General features: G+C 37.8%; 1 protein-coding gene across 24 annotated transcripts in view; it reads right to left on the bottom strand.

The window, feature by feature from the left end:
* CELF2 (CUGBP Elav-like family member 2) overlaps positions 1–23,490 on the bottom strand; it is a 713,329-nt gene that overhangs the window by 79,209 nt on the left and 610,630 nt on the right. For 15 of the 24 annotated variants that reach the window (XM_082254358.1, XM_082254364.1, XM_082254365.1 and 12 more), the window contains 2 exons: positions 13,408–13,566; positions 10,757–10,820 (listed from right to left, as the gene is read on the bottom strand). In XM_082254358.1, coding sequence (XP_082110484.1) covers positions 10,757–10,820; positions 13,408–13,566 — 223 coding nt within the window. Of the gene's footprint in view, positions 1–8,975; positions 9,036–10,756; positions 10,821–13,407; positions 13,567–23,490 lie in introns of all 24 variants that reach the window. The other 9 variants (XM_082254349.1, XM_082254360.1, XM_082254366.1 and 6 more) reach the window with 1 other exon arrangement.

Below are 23,490 nucleotides of genomic sequence, written 5' to 3'. Positions count from 1 at the left end.
CTGGCTCTAATCAGCTGAAGAAACAGTTGCACTGTGACCAGCTGTGATTTGGAAAAATAGAACATTGGCTGTAATAACCACCAAAAACTCCCCTTCCTCATAAAACAGCTCTATGTGTGTGAGAGGAAGAGGAGAACTGGCAGCAGATGACAGCCAGTGTTTACAACAGCCACAGTGATTACAAGATACAGAACCACACTCATTAGCTCGTTTATTGTTAGCTGCGATCTGTGCTGTCCAATTTGGGGCATACACTAGAAAAAGGGAAATTTTAAAGCATCCACTTAGAACTAGAAATCCCACAGCCTACCGTATAAGTACAACAGCTGGTCATGGGTTGGTTAAGAATGAATTACTTCACATTACAAGGAGATGGAGAGGTCATGGCTGTAAAACTCTAACATGAAAAATGAGCAAAGCATAGCCTTCTATAGTGTTTACTAGCCTCAATTCAAAGCAGCAAGTGTCACCCACATGGAATGGCTTTCCACTCCTGACTGTCTCTTCTCTTTTTCCCTCTCCCCTTAAGAAAGCTCTTTTCTCCCTCCTCAATCTCTCTCCCTCAACCTATAGCCAACCTTGCCTCCCTCCCCTCCCCTCCCCCACTTTTATATTTCCCTCATGCACTCCTCCCTCATTGAAATTCTTAGTACCCCTGATCTTGCCTGGTTGTAGGACTCAGGGGTTCAATATCCATAAAAACCTCCCTTTTGCCTATGGTTCTTGTTGTCACAACCAATTGACACTTGTCTGACAAACCTTGCCCCAGTTTCATTGGCTTTATCACACTTCTCCTCTTTTCTCCTCCTCTCTTGAAGTGTTTATATATATATACCTAATAAATCCTTTGTAAAAATAAAAGCATCAAGTGTCATTTCTCTTTCCTGTCTCTTCTTTATGAGTCACTGATCAGCTTACCTGATAGCCTCAGCTTTGTATATTTCCCTATGATTTTGTGTAGGGGAGGTGTGTATATTTCCTCCACTTAGGTTTCAGCTTTCACTTAGCTCTGTGCTCTAGCTGTGCATTGTGTGTGATGTCACATCCCCACCCTCTGCCCTCTACTGCAGATAAACAGGCGCTGCATATGTAAGAGGTTTTGTTTCATCTCTGTATATCACCTTAAGATAGTAACTTCAGTAGGTATATGTAAGAGTGAGAACCACGTTAAAGCTCTTTTACCACCTAAAAAGAATATCTTAATAATTTAATGTCTATAACCTAGGTACAGGTGCAATTTCATGGAATGTACTGTTTTCAGATTTTTATGTTCAAAAATCTCTCTCACTTTAGGGGGTGTTTTAAGTTTTAGACCAGGATTCACCTTTCACATACTGTATAAAAATCAATTTACCTGAAATCTGATTGATCACTATAGGTAAAGTTTTTTTTTTTTAATCCAATTTACAAATAATTCTCAAAGTTTAATAAACAAAACTCACAATCAAAGGTGTGATACAATGAAACGTTCACAAAACTGCAAACCTTCACAGTTAATGGCAGTATTATATTTTCACCAGAAGTAGAACATTGCATAGATAGTTTGTTTATACATTTAAAAACTGATTTAAATATAATGTAAAATCCACCATGTGGGTATTTAAAAATATAGAATTCTGAATAGGATACGAATATTTACCATGTCAGATATTACAGCAAAGGCTAAAAGACTGAGAATGTGGATATTTAGAGACAATTTTTTATCTTAAATATGCACTTCGTGAACATGATGATAAGACCATAAAGAATGCTGGTTGCTCAGAAACTGTTAGCATAATTGCACCATAAGCTCCAGTGGCGTAGCGTGTGTTGTCAGCGCCCGGGGCAAGGTAAGTAATTTGCACCCCCTACACAAATCTACACAGACCACTACACTGACACCTACACTGACCTAGCTGACCACTACAGAGACCTACCTTATTCCTACACTAACCTACCTGATTACTATACTGACACCTACACAGACCTACCTGACCACTACACAGACCTACCTGAGTCCTGCACTAACCAACCCTGATCACTACACTGACCTACCTTATTACTACACTGACCCCCTACACTGACATTCCAGATTCCTACACTGACCTACCTGACACCTTCACTGACCCCTACACTTACACCCCTACACTGACCCCCCTCCCCACACTGACCCCTTCACTGATACCTACACTGACACCTACACTGACCCCCCTTCACTGACCCTTCATCCCTGCCCCTCCATCCCTGCCCCCCCCTAGACTGAACCCCCCCTACACTGACACATACACTGCCCCCCCCTTCACTGACCCTTCTTCTCTGCCCCCTAGACTGACCTCTAGACTGACCCCCCCTACACTGACCCCTAAACTGACCCCCCTACACTGACACCTGCACTGACCCCCCTACATTGACCCCCCATTCACTAAACACTTACACTGACCCCCCTACATTGACCCCTTCACTGACACCTACACTGACCCCCCCCCCACATTGACACCTACACTGACCCCCCCTACATTGACCCCCCTTCACTGGACCCTTACACTGACCCACCTACATTGACCCCTTCACTGACCCCTTTATTGACTCCCCTACACTGACCCCCCCACATTGACACCTACACTGACCCCCCCTTCACTAACCCCCCCCTACTGATAACTACACTGACCCCCCTTCACTGACCCACCCCCCCCCGACACCTACACTGACCTCCCCTACAGTTCCACTTTCACTTTACTGCAGTCAGTGCTCTACAGTCCAGGCTGCTCCCCCCTCCTCCCTCCCTAGATGCCTTGTGTGTCTGTCAGTCCAGAAAAACATCTCTCATGGTCTCACCTCACCTCTCACAACTCTCTCTTCAGTCCTCTTCACGCTGTGCTGGCTGAGTGCCACAACTGGAAAGATAGAGATGAATGATTCCTGTGACAGCGCCGGGCGGCTGAGTGAAAAGAAGGCTGCTGATTCGTTGAGCTGACTAAGCTGTGCAGAACACGCCACCGACAGGCGGGGCTTGGCTTGCAACGCTATGCCAATGGGCAGGGGAGGCACAGTCCAGCTCCGCCCCGCCACGACCCGAAATTTCCAGCCATAGGGCGCCCGCTGGCTATCTCCCAGCCTAAAGATGGCGGCAGCCGCAAACAGTGTGTGATGACACCGTGTTAGTAATATATATAATGTCAGACAGAGTGACACTGCAGGATGCGCCCCCCCAGATGTTGCGCCCGGTGCGGCCGGCCCCCCCTGCACCCCCCACGCTATGCCACTGATAAGCTCTCAGACAAGGAGAGTTGGTATATATTTAATTAATTGTAAACTTGTGCTTAGAATACACTACAGCATTAACATATTTTGAACACACCGTAAAAACACTTTAAAACAAGCCCTTACAATATAATACATCTATAAGCACTGTGAACAAATTCGTTTTCACAACCAGGATTCGACATCTTTGCTCATTCCCTATTACTTGGCTTGACAGTTTTGTTATTAGGCTATTGAAATTTTTAAGAGCTTGAGCATCTTTATTTTAACAAAATTGATCTGTCTGATTACATTGAGCAACAGATATTTCCAAGAGTCAGTTTTATTTTGAACTAATCATCAATATACTTTGAGCTGCCTACTACTATGGCAGTTATAAGACCCGAGAATTGACCCTCATTTTTATTACAGTTGAAAAGTGGTGACCTTAATGAGCAGCCAAAGAGGATAAAGCTTTAAAACTACTATTTCTGTGAAAACGTAGCTGTGTTATCAAACGTAAAGGGGTTTGTTAATTTTCCCAAGAGTTCTTTTTATTGAACAGGTTGCAATTAGGTTAACAGGGCTGAAGCCAGAGGTCAGTGAATTCAAGTTCATAGTAACAAAGTGAGACAAAAGGCAACAGCAGAGACCTTGTCCTATTGCTTTTAGGTAGGACCTTTACTTTTGGCTGATGGATTTACTTTAAAGATTAAGACATATCTGCTGTGCTGGCCCTCCTATATGGTTTATTCATAATTATAAGCTTTCACATTAAATCAGCAGATGCTAAATAATCAGTGGATGGGTAAAAAGTTAAATGCAAGCTGATGGTGATGGAATAGGAAAAGAAGGCAGAGACTATAAATTCACTGTTATTTTAGATGGGGCATCTCTCTAGAGATTACAAAGTTCGGTGTTTGCAAGTCCCTGCAGACACTTATATCAGCCTAGAATCTGAACTGTAAGAAGAACTGAAGATTGCAGTAGGATCAAGGAATGCAATGGAGTCGATTTACTTATAATATAGGAATAGAGCATGATTACTTTGCAAAGTACATACTGACTTAAAAAGTGTGTGCTTATTAAGTTTAGTGGATCAGGTGAAGTTGTGTTCACTTCAATCATCCATTTATGTGCAAGATTTTTTTTGTTTCCTTTGGATGTATTTATTCAAAGTGAACACATATTTATCTTATTTAGTAAGCTAAGTGGATATACCTTTTGCAATGTAAACATCCACTTTGCGAAGTGAACAGCCTATAGCAAATCAACCCCAATATTTCAAAATTTTAGAAGAATAGAGTAAGATATTTAAATGTGATCTATTTTGATTTAAATATCACTGTACACAAAAGACAGGCAATATATGAAGAATGTTAAATAGTCCTTTTTGGTTGTATCCTATTATGGCCCAGGAAACATTTTAAATAAGCTTTATTCATTCTTGGGTCATGTGGTCTGTCTTTATTCATATACTAGATAAAAACAAATATGGAAAAAAAAATAAGAAAAAAATACCAACAGCCAGCAGGTGTTAAGATGAGAAAATAATTCAGTGATCTTTACATCTCCAGGCCAATTTATATTGTCAGGCAGCAGGTTTAGATTACTCAAAGATGCCAGTGTAATAATGAGTTGCTGTACCAACTGATCACAGAATATCTGTGGGGAGAAACTTGTACCAGTAAAAATATTGAAAGTCTTATTGGAACTGAAGTTAGAATCTAGAAAACAATAAAACGCACAGATGAGAAACCCTCAAGTGATAAACTCTCGCTTCCAACAGGAAACTCCCATTAGAGAACAGTCATGCACATTTAAACAAGCCTCCTCTTACCCTGGATAGCTAGATATAAGCTGTACTGCACTTGTAAAACTGTGACCGTCAAAGTGTTATACTCTTGCATATACTGGTGGTAGGACTATAGCAGTATGCAAATAATAAATGCAAAACATTAATGGTACAGTAATTGATCAACTGCGGGTATAGGATTGTGTCTATGGGATTGTATGGTTGTGCTTTTTGTTTTTTATTGGTTGTGCCAGATCGACTTGTGCCTTTTTTTTAACCTGACTAACTATGTAACTATATAAATATGTATTACAGTGTAATATAATTTTTTTTTTTTACAGAAAAAGCTGTGCTCATGCTACTGGCAGTAGAGTGAAAATGTCAAGTGTTACCTGAAGTATAGATTTATTTTTAGTGCTGTATTTATTAACTTCAACAATACAATGGGATTGATTTACTAAAACTGCAGAGTGCAAAATCTGGTGCAGCTCTACATAGAAACCAATCAACTTCCATTTTTTTTGCCAAAGCCTAATTGAACAAGCTGAAGTTAGAAGCTGATTGGCTTTCATTCACAGCTGCAACCAGATTTTGCACTCTCTGGTTTTAGGAAATAAAACCCAATGTTTGGATAAAAAAGTGTAAATTGAGCATATATATGCCAAATAATAATAGTCACAGAGTCATATACATTTGGTAAAATAGGCTAATACATTATCTATATATATTTATTATTATGTAAAAAGATATATTTCCTCTGATACAGCTGTTTATTGTAACCTTTATGTGCTCTTTATACAAAGGAGAGACTTTCTTTTCCTTGAATAGCCATCTTGTAATGTGTATGAAATCTAGCCCAAGGTGACATTATGATTATTTTAATAGAATCACTCTATTGTGAAAAAAAAAAAATGTGTTTGGAAAGGCATTTTCTTGTTTCCAGTTCTGGGAGCTGTATCTCACCTGAGGGATTTAGGAATGATAAATGGTGGACATTAACTGCTTCCGGACCGCCTGCAATACATTTACTGGACAATTGGATGGGCAGCATTGTCAGGCTCTGGGCACTATGTTAGTAGCACAAGCAGGCTACATCAGGTATGTCATCCAGCCTGTTCTGGGTTAGGGGCATGCTGCACGCTGCTCCTGAGACTGCTGTGTCCACCGGACACAGTGGATTACAATTACCATTAACCGGATATCATGTGATCAATATGATTGGTTACACCAATCACATGATGGATATCCATTCATGAACAACTTGCTTACAGTTGTGATCTGTGTTTGGCCCAAAGCAATCACAAGGTACATGGCTACCTGTACCATGTTATTAGCTGTAGATCACAACCAAAAGCAAGCCATGTAACCCATTCATGACAGATAAAACTATTGCTTATACAGTGATCCTCATTGTATTAGCAATAGCAGTGAAAAATAAATCCCTGATCACCTCCCAAAGAGTAGTACAGTGTCATTATGGTGACACTGAACTACTCCGGTGATAAAATGTACAAACAAAAGTACAAAAAAAAAAAAAAAAAGAAAATGTTAAAAAAGGAAAAAAATGTTTAAACATGTTCTTACATACTGTCACCAGTCAGTATCCCTGATCACCACCACACCAGTTAAGTGATGATGCTGTACTGCACTGGTGACAGTATGTAAAAAAAGTAAATTGTGAAAAAAAAAAATTATTTAATTTACTAATTTTCCAAACAATTGTGACAAAAAAATTTAAAAAATACGTAAAAAAACTCACGTGCCTCTTTCTAAATACATCAGACTGTGTACTTTCCAAAAATGGGTAATTTGGGGGTATTTGTACTGTTCTAGCATTGTAAGTTCTTTAAAAAGTAAGTAAACATTTCATTTTTTTTTTCTTCCCTGCAAAATAAATGCATAATGTGCTAGTATGCATCGCATACTAAGACATTATGTGACACTTACCTCCAAACGAAGCCCTCGTCATCCAGGCTGGTGGCCGCATCCATCTTCAACGGTCTTCCATCCTGGTCTGGGGACTCCGGCTATGCTACTGGCCAAGAGCCGTGTGACATCATTCCCACGCATGAACGCGCGGGAGCCGCCGGTCATGGCACAGGGCTCTGAAGAAATGGCACGGGCGTACGTTTCTTCAGAGATGACGTCATCCACTGCATGAAATGTAAATATCTCCTAAACTGTGCAAGTTTAGGAGATATTTACAGTACCTATAGGTAAGCCTTATTAAAGGCTTACCTATAGGTAAAAGTTATCAGAGTGGGTTTACAACCACTTTAAGAAATTAGATCCATCATTACATCATTTCATCGGTCCTCAGTACATCCGGAATAATCAATTTTCAAATATTTATATATACCATAGTTTGTTGATGCTATAACTTTCACACTAACCAATTAAATACTTTTTGGGATATTTTTTTTACCAAAGACATATAGCAGATTACATTGTGGCCTAAATTTATGAAGAAATTTGATTTTATTGGATATGTTTTATAACAGAAAGTAGAAAATGTTTTTTTTTTTATCAAAATGTTTGGTCTTTTTTCTTTTATATAACAAAAATAAAAAACCCAGTAGTAATCCAATACCACTAAAAGAAAGCTCTATTTGTGTAAATGATATACATTTTAAATTTGCGTACAGTGTACCATGACCACGCAATTACCAGTTAAAGTAGCACAGTGCAAAAAAAATTGCCTTTCAGAGGTCAAGTGGTTAAGATACACTCGTAAAGAGCCTCGTCATGAGAGGACCTGATGTCTTCTTGCATGGAGAATAATTGTTTGTTTTTATACAGCTGGTTAAGAAGACTATTAGTTCCATTTAGGGAACATAGTTGAACTACATACATTGATTTAACTTATTGAGGAAAACCGGGATACATTACAACTACTAGCCAGTGAATGGAGCTTATATATTTACCTATTGCTTACAGGTCAATGAAATCAACATAAGAGCAGACATAGCTAAATGCATTTTTTCAAAACATTCTACAAAGTTTAAAAGCTGTGGGGCTGAGTTATTCTATAAGCTGCTAATTATAGTTTAAAAGCTATGATTAGGTTTACTAATATCTATCTTCACCATTTTTATGGAAGTCATGAGCAACAAACATTCATCCAGATGAGGAGCTGTTATCAAGCATTTCATACATTTCCTTCAAGGTATAATCTACCGAATCAATACAATGAGATCACCTCTGTGGTCAATACTAGTGCTACAGGCAGTCCCTGGGTTACAAACATCTGACTTACAAATGACTCCTGCTTACAAACATAGGGAGACAACAGGAAGTGAGGAGAAATCTAGCCCTAGGAAGGGACATTCACTCCTGTAAGAGATCTCATGGGATAAAGGTGTCTTCACTGAAGCTTTATCACCAATCCTTGTTTCCACAACAACCCAAAATTTTCTAAATACAGTTGTCATAGGGATAGGAATTTTAGATGAAATCTTCTGAACAGGGGTACAGACAGCAAAACAAATAATACAGGGGTGTTAACTCTTCCCTATGCTATCCAAAACATGTAAAATTATTATTTTGGCTGGAGCTAAACCTAAAAAATTTACCTGTTCTGACTTACAAACAAATTTGACTTAAGAACAAACCTACAGTCCCTATCTTGTTTGTAACCCGGGGACCGCCTGTATTGTGGAATTCCAGGGGAAGCTTGGGGAGCTTCATGGGAAATCTGAAGCTGAGGTCATTGAGGCTTAGGTTTAGAGATCTTCCCAGAAAGGCTTTGCTAGAGTATAGCTAACTCCCTCTTCAATGTGGTGAGTGGGTAGTGGAGCACAATATTTCTGCCCTAGAAAAAACAAACACACAACTTTTCTATTGGTTCCACTGTAAATGTTGGTGGACACTCGCAAACAACAAATAAGGATCTGTACTTAGTTCTTGCCAGTTTTGTAAAAAACGTATTTGACATTGAGTTGTATATTGTCTGATGATTTACCTATAGAAAACTGTGGGAAATCTTCTGGTACACAGATCAGAGTGTTGTCAGTGGCTTGACCTAGAGGAGGAAGTGCACAGTGAACATGGATCTGTCGCTCTACTGGGGATGTATATAAGCGTGCCAGATAAGCAACTCTGTCCCCCGTGCCATCCTCCATGATATCTGTTCACATTGTATACAGTAACTTGGATCAGTCCTTTAATAAAATCCATGTTTATCTAAATTTTAGTATATTAGCTATTAGTTCCAAGATTCAGGCATTAGTTGTGTTCAGCATGGTGATTTCAACATGTTAAAGAAAAGGACAAAATAGCCCCTCACATGTCTGACCCCCAACATTAACTTATCATACAATCAACCTTAACATTTAAACATCCCTTACTTGATCCCTTCAATATAATCTTAGCCCTTAACCTCATTCCTAACCCTAACCTGACCCCCTATAACCTACCTTCCAACTGTTCCATCTTTTTCTGTGCATAGGAAGGTACATACATTTGTAAATGTTAATTGTTCCTTAAATATGTTACACTATTTTTTTTGCTAGTTCTTATAATTTCTGTCATTAAAAAAAAAATCCCAGTGTGCTTTTTTTACTCACACAATCATTTATGAAGTTTAAAAAGCTTTGTGGTCTGTTTTGGGCCAGTGGCAATTAAATAGCATGTGAATAAAATTACTACCCAAAGTGCAAAATATAAAGGAACAGCATTCAAGAAAAAGTACAAGGGCACAGGCACCTGCAAAACATATAAAAAGGCTAGGTCTAGCATTAAGTAGGCAGGACACAGAAGAGAACTATGTGTGTCACAGTCCAGAAAGGAAAGAAAAAAGGGACATTTTGTCCTTGTTTGTGCAGATTACATATTCATTGATGCAGTGGGGGTCATGATTAAAATAAAATACAGCCACATTAATGCTCCAAATTGTTTTGCTTTTGCATCAAACAAAGAGAAAGCTTTCTCGCAGTTTCTCACGGCAGGCATAATGGGCATCCAGACTCTGATTTACTGCATGCCCTGCCTTCTACAGCTCTATGTTAACTTAGAATATCAGCATGGAAGGTCACACAGTGGGAATGACCTTTCACTAATCACTACACATCAGCTACTACAGGCAGAGCTCATTACAGAGAAATTCTTCAACGCACAGCCTTTCAAATAAAGTCAAGCTTTGATTTTTCTTTAAACTAAATGATAATTTTATTTTGGGGGGGATGAGCGAGAAGGAAAAAAATAAATCAAATGTACCATGTAATTTTGTTGTCTGGGCTTCTTGTGCTTACCAGCCTGTTCTGCAAGGTTTTAAAATGTATTTTAATCCTGTATTGACTCTATGCTTGTAATTTTAGAATTTTGCCAAAGAAGGTCAGAACATTTTCCTTCCCAGCATTCATTGCTTTTCTGTAAAAATGCCTGCGTTGTCACTAAATTGGTTGCCAGGACATTGCAATTTCCATAGAAGTTAAACTGAGGTCCTGCGGTTGTTTTGTCATCACCATTATTAGAATATGATGCAGCTGCGGGGACTAAAAGCTATCCTGCCTTTTACAATTGGTTGCTTAGGACAAATGGCGGGTGACTAATGCAGGATAAACTACTTGTTCAACCTCGGAGCAGTTGGTTCAATTTTCCATTTCTAAGAGAGCAAGTGTTTCAATTGAGAATTTAACAGAGGGGTGTCCCTTTTTAACAGAACATCATTAGTGCAAAAGAACTTAAGAGCCGTAGAAAATAGGGCATAATTGGCTAAAATTAAATGCTTTTTTCTCCACTTACCAGCCATTTGCTGAATGCCGCTAAATGCGCCCAGGTTACTGGAGGAGGTGGCTTGCTGCAGGAGCTGTACATAAAAGAACAAGAAATCAAGCAATGAGGCATCCACAATCAGACAAATTGGCTGCTTGATATGCATTGTGGCACACCGTTTTTTTTTTCCCTTTCCTCATATATTCCATTTCTTAAAGACTTTTTTGCTCACGGATGGACAGGATGTCCCCTGGGTTGATGCTGTAAATCTATATCAATGTCTAATCTCTGCAAAGAAAGGAGCACACGCTAGGGGGATTCAATAAAATGACTGCTTTAAAAACAATTAATCAATTTAGTCTTTTTAACAGCCAGGTGTTAAATACATTTAAACTGACACAGCGCGACTAATTAAAGCCCTCAGTAGTATTGTAGTTACCATAACTCATCTTCAAATATGATTCTATTTTTCTCTTCTTGCAATGTGCTTCTTTTCCATGAATACAATGACTTCTATGATTATTATGTAACTGGCTAGTACATGCAGACGTGCATTTATGTGATTACATATTATAAAGTTTTAACCGTGGAAATTTATGAAGCCCTTATACGAATACTGAACAGGCATTAACTATGATTTGCACTAATAAACCTGAAGGCCCCTTGAGTTAAATACTAATTACTCATTAAATGTCAGTGTAGCAGAAAACTAGTTGTTAAGTACACACGTTATTCAGCTCCTATAATCTTTCTTTCCTTGTTATTTAAAAGACTATGAATAATTACCAACAGATTAAAGGGGCATTGTTTTTTTTCAGAAAAGGAACAAACATAAAAAAACTTTTTTATAGAACCCCTTACTAGCACAATTAGATATTATAAGATGTTTAATCCATATCTGCACAGCTTGATACAAAACTTGTGGGTGCAGTCATGTTGAATAATAATCTACGGTGTCAGACATGGAATAAGTGCTGACATATCCTTGCTATACATAGATTCTATTAAATTTTTATGAAAGTGATGGAGGTTTAAACGAAAAGTACAAGAACTAAAGGTTTTTCAGTGGTTACTGCTTTTAGTGTATTTATACCATGTTTTTATCCTGGACAGTGTAAACTATGGTTGCACCCCTGTTTTTGCTCTCACTGGGAATATCTCCCCTAACTTCTACAGCCCCTTTCACACAAGGATGATGCCTTGATCAGAGCAGAGCAGGCAGATGACAGGTCTGTGTCTGCTCAGTTTATGCAGAGCAGACATGGACAGGGCCCGCTCTGCTCTATGGGTGACCGGGTGTTAACGGACTCTGCTGTCTATTTACACCCGACTACCTCAGATCCAATCCACCTACATGGATGAGAATGGATCCCCTTTCGTTTTTTTTTTTTAGTGGACCGGATCAGATGGAAGGTAAGCCAGTCCATAGGGATGAATAGATTGCCTGATCAGGCCAGCCTGAAAAACTGACAAGTGGACCTGATTGGAACGGTCGTGTGAAAGGAGGAAAAACAGGAAATAAGAGGAACTCTGTCCAAAGTTAGAGGAAATCTCCTCTTAGCAATCCCTGCAACATGTGTGCCTATTGGAAGACTAATTTGGGTTGATTTACCAAGGACAAATAGACAGTGCACTTTGCAAGTGCAAGTGCAGTTACACTAATTTTCCCCAAAACTAAGTGAATGTGGTGAAGCTTCACTTTGTACTTCCAATCCTGTGCAAGGAAAAAAAAAAATTTGCTTGCACACAATTAGATGATGGAAATCAGCAAAGCTTAACTACATACACTAAGCTCTAGGGAAAATGAGTGCAACTGCACTTTCAAAGTACACAGTCTATTTGCCTTTAGTAAATCAACTCCTTTGGGGTTACTAAAGGCAATTAGGCACTTTGCAAGGAAATGTTCCCTTAGCTTAATGAATTTAGTGAAAATAATTTAACAAAGAATACCCAATCACATGCAGGAAAAATATATTTTGCATATAATTGGATGATGAAAGTGAAAGAACTTCACTGCATTCACTAAACTTAGGGACATAGCCTTTGCAAATTGAACCACCTTTTTGCATTTAGTAAAACATCCCATGTTTTATTTTTTGTATTTTTTTGGTGATGATAGATAAAAGGAGAAGGTGAATTTCGACAGCATGGACACCAATGAAAACATGACAGAGGTTCTAACTCTTTAGAAGTTAAAGCAAGAGATAAGGAACATATTGGTTTGAACAGTATAACCTATTTCTGCAGTTTCTTTTTCTGATCTGTAACACTGTGATTTTACTTCCCATGTCACAAAGTCCTTTTACAATACATATGATTATAATCAGATGAGGTTGTGTGTAAGTCTATTATTGATTGCAACATACTTATGGGACTTACAAAAATCTTGTCGGGTAAATATCATTATTTTAATAATACTATCATCATACTGCCTAAAATTCAGAAAACTTTAAGCGGGTCTAACCAAAGACTTGAAAACAACTATAGTAGCATAATTAGTCAGTGGTTACAAATGTCTCAAGTGTACTGCTGACTGGTTCACAGGACAGCTTTTGGAGAGGCACCCACGTCAGTAAATACTTTTTAAGCTGATAAGTACAGTTCAATTAATACAAGTGCTAATTTAATCAGATATCTGCAACAAATAATCTTATTATAAAAATTGAAAATGAGATACTTACTGCTAAATACTGTGGCGTGAGTCCTCCAAGTCCAGTAAGGTTACCCCATGTGGCAGTATTAAGCTGTTGCATTTGTTGTGCTAACTGTTGCTGTAGACGCCTTTGTTCTTTGTCTTTCTGTGTATCAGCAAACTTCACCACTATAGGTGAAGAACACCCCTGGAATAGGACAGACCACAACAAAACATATAACAACAATACAGTATAGAACACATGACTTCCATTCTCTTTTTCTTTGGTTAGCCATATGTGTTCCTCCTGGGTTCCACCTGATTATGTTTAATCAAGTGTTTCTCAGTGGCATTGCTTGATATCTTGTAGGACTTTACATATGCATAAGATTTTTCATTTATTGTAGGTGTAATAACTTTATATAAGATGTGTATAAATCTATATAGGTACACCTAATTTCAGAGCTCTTATATTTTTGGCCTGTCATGATAAAATCTGTAATTCTAAAGAAACATATCATGTTTAACTTGTATTTTAGGTTTAATAAGTCTTTGTCCTCATTTGTGTGGGTTTCTAGCCTGCTTTTAAGTTACACTTATCTATACAATCATTAGTAAAAGCTGCAACCATGAGTTTTTTTTTGCAATGTTTTTCCATTGATGGAAACATTTCTGAAGCTCATTGGTAAGTTGGAGGTTTTTCAGTGAGGACCATACTAAATTCCAACAGACAGTAGCAGTTCAAGCAGCAAAGAAGAAAGATCACTAGATTACTTTATAGAGCAGAATATTCACTCCAAGGTTGCAAAGGTAAGTCCTTTTACTTTTTGGTTTAGCCTTTTACATTAACCTCAGCACTAAACAAATTAATCTTGATGGGGGTCTTCTAAATTAAATCTGCATTTAGTACAATGAGTGAGGCTTAGTATCTTTTATGCCAGGATCTTAAATTTGGCTAAACTTTTTATATTTACAAATGGAATAAGTAGCAGGTGTAGATTGTGTCAGTATCATAAATCATAAATACATCTTACTTGACACTTGACAATTGAAATGTAATTGGCACTAAAGAATAATAGTAATGATATATGTGAGTAGCCTGCTGTGAATGATCTCATATGCAGTATGTTAGCTTGTATGAAAAACACCAATTATGTAGCACCATCAGTGATAAAAGGGGGTTTATCTTATGGTTTGATAACAGAAAGATGGAGATGTTATAGTAAAAAGCAAAACAACTGTGAATACATGAAACTGAAATACAATGCCGTTTGCCTTGAAATCTTGACTGCGACCTGACATTCCATTTGCAGGCGTTTTCTTTCAATGCAATGCATAAACCAATTTCTTCATCATATACCTATCTTATTCATCGTCTGTGCCTGCTCCATTTTTCACTAGTTTGTGAATTTCTAAAGCAGAAGCCATTATCAAAATTATATCAATAAAAGAGAGTGTTCTGTGCTGTTGAATGAGGGAAAATGAGGAGGAATAAAGAAAAATATAAAAAATATACCTGTAAGGTATAGAAGAACTATACCTACCAGATTTTATATTATGGAAAAATGTCGCAGTGGTATTATCACAGCAAGCATAAAGGACCGCTTTTCAACCGCAAAACTTAATGTAGAAAATGCATTGATATTTTAAAATGTGCTTAACATCTTGTTATCTAAGGCAGCATGGCAAAGACATAGGTGTGTCTATGGGAATATATATATTTTTTTCCCCTATTTTACAAGCAGATTTTGTGGAGCAACCTAAAGGTAGCAACTATGACCAAACCAGGTCAGCTAGGGCTGAGAAAAAAAATGCTGCAAGCATTACATTACAGACTACAATAACTACAGTGAATTAATTTCTCTGCATATTACTTGTGTTCAAAGATTTCAAATGGGAACTCTTACGAAAGTAAATGTCCCATTGTCACTTTGCTAATTATAAATTTCCTTTTAATTACTGAAACAAAATAAATTTTATGTTAGTGTCTATATTTTCTGATTCTCCTTTGCTTTCTCTGTCTATATGTATATATGAAGAATACTAGATGTCCTAGTATTGCTAGGTGTCAATATATTGGTCGTTCAAATAGCACATAATCATATCATCCTTTGTCTGCAAGTTCTGTATTGGGAGAATGGACAAGCCAATTGTAGCTCTGAACATTAAAGAGACATAGCATATTCTGATTTTTATTTTAACAGCGATAACGGGGAGGAATCTGTACAAAAAGGCATTGTAAAGAGCAGTGTGATCTCTAAAAAGAGTCCTCCGCTTACCCTAATAGCAGTTGTGCGAGTGTCTGTGTGTGTTTTTGGAAGAAAGAGAGGATTTAAAAATAATAAAACAATTACCATTATATTTGAACATATTTTTGAACATTATCCTTTAAAATATCAGGGGTGTCCAAACTACGGCCCTCCATCTGTTCAGGAACTACAATTCCCATGAAGCATTGTAAATCTCTGACATTCACAGACATAACTAGGAATGATGGGAATTGTAGTTCGTGAACAGCTGGAGGGCCATAGTTTGGACATTGCTGCTTTAAATAAACAGTCACTATTTTGCTAATCTGTTTGAGACACAGACCATAAATGTATAGGTTTTCTTGAGTTCTAAAATAAACTCTAAGGGTTAATCATTAATAAAATAAATTAAAAATGACAGTCTGTTGAATGTGCCTCATTATCTGAAGAAGCAAACCTGTCACCAGAATAAATGACAGGCTAAGTATTTTTCAGATGTGCTTTGGACACAAAGCGCTTTTAATGGGAAATGGCTAGACTCCAAGGGGTTACAAGTTCTGTATTAGTCACTGCAATTATCAATACTAATTAGTGCCTCACATTACAAAAATGCCACAAGTAAACACATTTAATTAATTCCCTGTTAGCCAGACTGTGTAGTTCCTGATCTCCAATGGATATCAGGCAGAAAGTTATTGAGAAAATAAAACAACATTTTGAAATAAATGATTGGATTTGTGCACCTAAATGAAAAGTATCCCTTACATGGCACTATTTATTTTAAACCTATTCTGTATTTTTTATTTCATTAGAAATAAATACATAGTATTTTATTTGTGTATTATATTAAGTGAATTTATGATAGGGCTCATAAAGTATGTCAGTGACAGTCAGTTTATTGATGGTTATTTTAAAGTTTGCACCCTATGCAAATTTTGATAAATTCCTATCGAACAAGCTGAATTTTACTCAGTTAGATCAACGTTTCTCAAAAGAGTCTGTTAGAAAAATTTTGGATGAACAGCAGCTGCAGCCAATCATTGGACTGGCTGTCAAAATACAATAGCTACAGTGGGAGATTTGCTCACCTGCACTGTATCGTGTGGATGAAGAATCTGTTTCCTTCAACTAGCAGGCTGTAGTGTAAGGCCAACTTAACTCAAGGGAAAAAATACTTACTTTGTTATGTGCTGCTTTGTAAAGCAACTCAGGCAGAACACATGATGGTTAACTTGACTATAACTATTAATCGTTTACCTACCTACATTTTTAATATTTTAACCTTTTAGCATTTGTTTTCATATGCCATACTTCAGCAGCAGAGGGGAGTAAATTTGACCAACCAACTGTTGGATGTCAGATGGAAGCAATCCAGTGGCTGTGCAGCCACGGGATCACTTCCACACACCCCTCCCACACCCCTGCCACTTCTACCAGCAGACCCTAGACTGGCATAGCTGGTGCCACTGGGTAGAAAGGAGGGAAATCAGTGAACATCTATTCGCTGATCTCCCCTTCCTACTAAAAACCTGGAGGTAATGTGTGACTTCTACTTTCCCGTGTTACTTTCTCTGGGTGGTCTGGCTGGGGAAATAGCTACTGGAGCATGGTCTTTGCTCCATAAGCTTCAGTGAAGGGGAGGGGAGATATCAGGGGTCCTTTTGACCCCTGATGTCTCATTAAAGAGAACCTGTCATAAAAATATCACATAGGGGACTTTTGGTTCCCTATGGGAAGAAAAATAAAGTTTTAGTAAAAAAGTGTCAAGAATATGAGTTAAAGTTGCACCCAAGCACTCAAAACCCTCCCCCAAAAAATGTTTACCCTGCCCCCCCCCACCCACGTGCACATATGAATGTAGACAAATGCATTAGGGGTACTGCTCATGACAACATTGCAATACAAACATCACATAATGCTGGACACACTGGAGTGAGGGCAATAATTCTAGGCCCATTATTCTTGGTTCACTCTAAACTTATGAAAAATAAGGTTTGACATGTTGGGTATCTATTTACTCAATGTACCCTCATCTTTGATATTTTTCTAAAAATTGTGTAAAATATTGTGTGTGCCCTGAAATTAACATCAGTGTTTTTTTACTGACATTTTGCACTTGATAAACCATTAAACAGAAATATTGTGTGGCATAAAAATCTGGAGCTATCACTATTTTATTATTTAAGGTATCTGTTTTAAAAAAAAATATATATATAATGTTTTGGGTGTTTAAAGCAATCTTTAAGGCTAAAACCATTTCTTAAACATGGTCACAGAAGGTTGAGGTAGGTCAATACAGTATATGTAGGACACTGTTTAAAAAAAATCCTGATCTGTTTTAAAAAAATTGAAAAAAATGTAAACAAAAAAATATGTTTTGATCTTAGTTATAATTTTTATATACTGTAATTGCATATGACAAGCACAATGTCATCTCCAGACGACAGGTTCATTTTATGAATAGACCTCGAGTTTGTATGTGATCATTACAGCTAACATCATTAGGAACCATATTACTACTGATCCCCTGCTGATTTTGTATGCTTGCCCACTGACAAAGAAATGATCAGTCAATAGTTTTAATGGTAGGTTTATTTTAACAGTGAGAGACAACAAAAAAATCCAGAAAAACACATTTCAAAAAAAGTTACAAATTAATTTGCATTTTAATGAGTGAAATAAGTATTTTATATCAATCACCAAGATTTCTGCCTCCCAGATGTATTCTATACAGGTAACGCGCTGAGATTAGGAGCACTCTCTTAAAGGGAGTGCTCCTAATCTCAGCTTGTTACCTGTATAAAAGACACCTGTCCACAGAACCAATTAATCAATCAAATTCCAATCTCTTCACCATGTCCAATAGCAAAGAGCTGTCCAATGATGCCAGGGACAATATTGTAGACCTATACAAGGCTGGAATGGGCTACAATACCATTGCCAAGCAGATTGGTGAGAGGGTGACAACAGTTGGTGTGATTATTCGCAAATGGTAGAGAAAAAAATTAACTGTCAATCTCCCTCGATCTGGGGCTCCATGCAAGATTTCACCTTGTGGAGTTTCATGATCATGAAAACGGAGAGGAATCAGCCCAGAACTACACAGGAGAATCTTGTCAATGGTCTCAAGGCAGCTGAAACCATAGTCACTAGGAAAACAATTGGTAACATGCTACGCTGTGAAGGACTGAAATCCTGCAGTGCTCGTGAGGTCTCCCTGCACATGTATAGGCCTGTCTGAAGTTTGCTAATGAATCATTCAGTGGAGAACTGGGTGAAAGTGTTGTGGTCAGATCAGACCAAAATTGAGCTCTTTGGCATCAACTCAACTCGCCGTGTTTGGAGGAGAAAGAATGCTGCCTATGACCCCAAGAACACAATCCCCACTGTCAAACATGGAGGTGAAAAAATTATGCTTTGGGGGTGTTTTTATGCTAAGGGGACAGGACAACTTCACTGCATCAAAGGTACAATGGACAGGGCCATGTACTATCAAATCTTGGGTGAGAAACTCCTTCCCTCAGCCAGGGAATTAAAAATGGGTCTTCCAGCATGACAATGACCCAAAACATGGCCAAGGCAACAAAGGAGTGGCTCAAGAAGAAGCATATTAAGGTCATGGAGTGACCTAACCAGCCTCCAGACCTTAATCCCATAGAAAATATGTGGAGGGAGCTGAAGGTTCAAGTTACCAAATGTCACACCTTGAAACCTTAATGACTTGGAGAGGATCTGCAAAGAGAAGTGGGACAAAATCCCTCCTGAGGTGTGTGCAAACCTGGTGGCTAACTACAAGAAAAATCTGACCGCTATGATTGCCAACAAGGGTTTTGCCACCAAGTACCGAGTCATGTTTTGCGAAGGGGTCAAATACTTATTTCACTCATTAAAATGCAAATACATTTATAACTTTTTTTAAATGCATTTTTCTGGATTTTTTTGTTGTTATTCTGTCTCTCACTGTTAAAATTGAATATAGAAGAATCCGCGGTTATTCGTAACCCAGGATGTGGGTTGCCATTGTCCCTATATTGGTGCAAACAGCAAGGAAGCCCCCCTTGGAGTTGGATTATGTAGGCTACCACACATCCACTTGATATTAAAATATATTTTTAATTAAAACATTAAAAAGGATCAATACTTGATCATAGTAAGAAATAACTTACAGATATGTACAGTATCAACAGACATAGAGACAAATGCATTTATTTAACCTAAGTTGTTTGGATAAAAACAAAGCAATGGCTTGTATATGGTTTCAATCACGACTGTGAATGTGACATGTGGAAATCCTCCAAAACCGACGCGTTTCAGGTAGGATCACCTTTCTTTGGGGGTATATAGATGGAGTATTGTTCTTTCTATCTAGTGTTAATAAAAAATATACGTCACTTTAACTGAAAAACATTTGTAAAAATCATTTACATGTACATCAACAATAGAGCTTATGTCTGTGCAGCAGATGGATGTTCAAAGTGGCAAGATGGCCGTGTACAGTAGAATGCCGTGAATGGCAAACAAAAGAGAGACTGTGCATAAGAGTAATATAGGTGACACTGCAAACAGGATGGTGCTGCTTGCTGAAAGGCGGCAGATGGAAGGTACTGCTGTTCCTCGGGGGTCTCAAAAGGATCCCAAAGTGAGCGGTCAGAGTGTTGTCCCTCAACGAGCACTGTATGGGTGACTGTCGGAGATACATAAGTATGAGGGAGCATATGGGTTCATGACTATATGGACAGATATTAAAATTGGCTAAATTAAATACCTGTATCAAGGACTTTGAAGTGAATGTAGTAATTTCATGAGAGAATCAGATATTAAATTACATGACAACACTAGCTCAAACTTGAGGGAAAATAGCATATGTCTATATATGTATGTCCAATATCCGGTGTCTATGAGGACTCTGTAAAGAAAGTAAAGCTATCAACAAAGAGTAACATGATGTCTCACTGTGAAAGGGATCTATAGAGGCATAAGGAAGCGGACTTACATAGTAAGGCACATGGTGGTGCCATAATCTGACCTGTCCGTGGGTCACTGGCCTTACTATGTAATTCCTCTTCCTTTTGCCTCTATAGATCCCTGAATATGACCTTTCACAGTGAGACATCATGTCACTCTTTGTTGATAGCTTTACTTTCTTTACAGATTCCTCATAGACACTGGCTATTGGACATACATATATAGACATACACTATTTTCCCTCAAGTTTGGGCTAGTGTTGCCATGTCATTTAATATCTTATTCTCTCAAGAAATTACTACATACACTTCAAAGTCCTTGACAAAGGTATTTAATTTAGCCAATTTTAATATCTGTCCTAATAGTCATGAACCCAGATGCTCCCTCATACTTATGTATCTCCGACAGTCGACCGTACAGTGCTCGTTGAGGGACAACACTCTGACCGTTCACTTTAGGATCCTTGTGAGACCCCCGAGGATCAGCAGTAACTTCCATCTGCCACCTTTCAGCAAGCAGCACCATCCTGTTGGCAGTGTCACCCATATTACTCTTATGCACAGTCTCTCTTTTGTTTGGCCTTCACGGCATTCTGTTATACAAGGCCATCTTGCCGCCTTGAACATTCATCTGGTATGCAGACATAAGCTCTATTGATGTAAATGTAAATGACTATTACAAATGCTCAATTAAAGTGACGTATATTTTTTATTAACACAATTTAGCATGATTTCCACATGTCACATTCAAAGTCATGATTGATACCGTATACAAGCTGTTGTTTTGTTTTTATCCAAACAACTTAGGTTGTTTCTATGTCTGTTGATACTGTACATATCTGTAAGTTATTTCTTACTATGATCAAGTATTGATCCTTTTTATTGTATTAAATAAAATTATATTTTTATATCAATTAGATGTGTGGTAGCCTACATAGTCCCCCCAAGGGGGGCTTTCTTGCTGCTTACACTCACTGTTAAAATAAACCTACCATTAAATTTATAGAATAATCATTTATTTGTCAGTGGGCAAGCGTACAAAATCAGCAGAGGATCAAATGCTTTTTTCCCTCACTGTAGTTTGTTCCCGGTAGTAAGTGGGGACTGAAGCTGTCATTGGCAGCTCAGGTCTTCCTGCTAGCAGTGCTTCATAGTGTCCGCTACTAGCTGTCAAAGGGGAAGAGGTTAATCCAATGCAATTAGCTTCTCAGGAAGTGCATTGTAAACTACCTTGGGTTTTATCATTCTGTGCTGTTGGGGAATTGTAAACTCCTCACCTTGGTTACTGTCAGTAATGTGATTTTAAGTAATAGATGGCTATGTGTATACTGTATACACTTGTACCTTGATGAAAAACAATGTCTGGGTAGGAATGCCGTGCTCTTTATTTTTTTAAGGCTTTGCTTTCAGATTGGACTGGAGTGTACCTTTAAATTATACTAGCTCCTCTGAACCTCTTCTATGCTATAGCACAGAATCATTACATGTGCTCAAGCATACCAGCAAGACAATGGAAGACAACAATGTGTGATCTTAAGGGAAAAAAGATTCACATTAATACCATACCTAAATTAGCCATTCCAAATTTATATAAACTACTATAAGTTTGTGATTATTTATGGGGAACCTTGTTAAGGAAACTGTTACATTGCAGTTCTTTTGCATTACAATTTTTTTTTATCTGTATAGATCCCTATACTTGTATTGCCATATATTGTATGCTAAACTTTTTGAAAAAAGTTAACCCCTGGACAGGCTTAGTCTGCTGACAAGATTTTATAGTATGAAAAAAAAAATGCTTCCTCTTAGGTTTTCAAAATGATAGTTTTTCCTGTTTGTACAGAGATCCACAAACTCTGCATTTAAGGTCCTATCTATGTCGGTTATAATGAATATAAAGCAAACTCTACCATGTAAGAATTTGTGCAACTACATTTTGTATTTGAGACTTTGTAAAGCCTTTGTTTAGTAAAAAATGTCAAAAAACATCTATCAATAAAGGAAAGGCCAATGAATGAAAGGTTCGCCTCCTCTATTCATAGATTGCTTTTTCATTCTTGGAAGCTATAGTACAATTTCTATGAATGAAGGTTGGGAGTGGAACGGGAAAGTCGGCAATCTTAAAGATTTAAAATGACAGGTTCCTTGACTCTGATAACCCTCGCCGCAGCCAAAAGATTATGGCAGTATGTATAGGGGGGATATTAGAGCATGGAAAATGTAATCTAAAGCTTCAGCCAGCAATACAAGGAACACATTGCACTGATTGTAAGTAATGTCCCTTGTGCTGTTTTTTTTTTTTTAATAACTGTAGGTTTTAAAACTATTTCCATTTCTAAAAAGACACTATCTTTTCAGTGAAAAGCAAAGCAATACGATAGTCCTAATTTACTAGACCACAGGTGCATACACCATGAAATTGATGCATCTGTGGAGCAGGTTAAGCATCCATCAAAGCATTTACTACATGCCTGAAATTGTACATCTATTATAGTGTACACGTGGTAAATTCACTAACAAACTTTGTAAATAAAGTGTATAATTTCACCCGTGCATTGCAATAATGCACATGTGTTAATGTGAATTGTGTTAAGGCAACTAGTTCATTTAAATGGGCTTCTTAAAGCACCAGAATGCACAACAACTGATGCCTGCACCATTTTTTTAGCAATGCAACCCATCACAATGAATGGGATTGTGTCTAAACACATTGGGGTTGATTTACTAAAGACAAATAGACTTTGCACTTTACAAGTGCAGTTGCACTCATTTCCTTCATAAATGTAAATGTGGTAAAGACACACTTTAGAAAATACCCAGTTATCAGTTACAAGAAAAAAACCCAGAAAAAAAACAGCATTTTGCTTGCACATGATTGGATTATGGAAATCAACAGAGCTTTACCACATTTACTAAGCT

Source organism: Pelophylax lessonae (assembly GCF_965119305.1).
Source record: "Pelophylax lessonae genome assembly, chromosome: 4".
In the NCBI taxonomy this organism is placed as follows: Eukaryota; Metazoa; Chordata; class Amphibia; order Anura; family Ranidae; genus Pelophylax; species Pelophylax lessonae.
The sequence above is the reverse complement of the archived record's forward strand: the minus strand, read 5'-3'. Positions and strand labels throughout refer to the sequence as shown.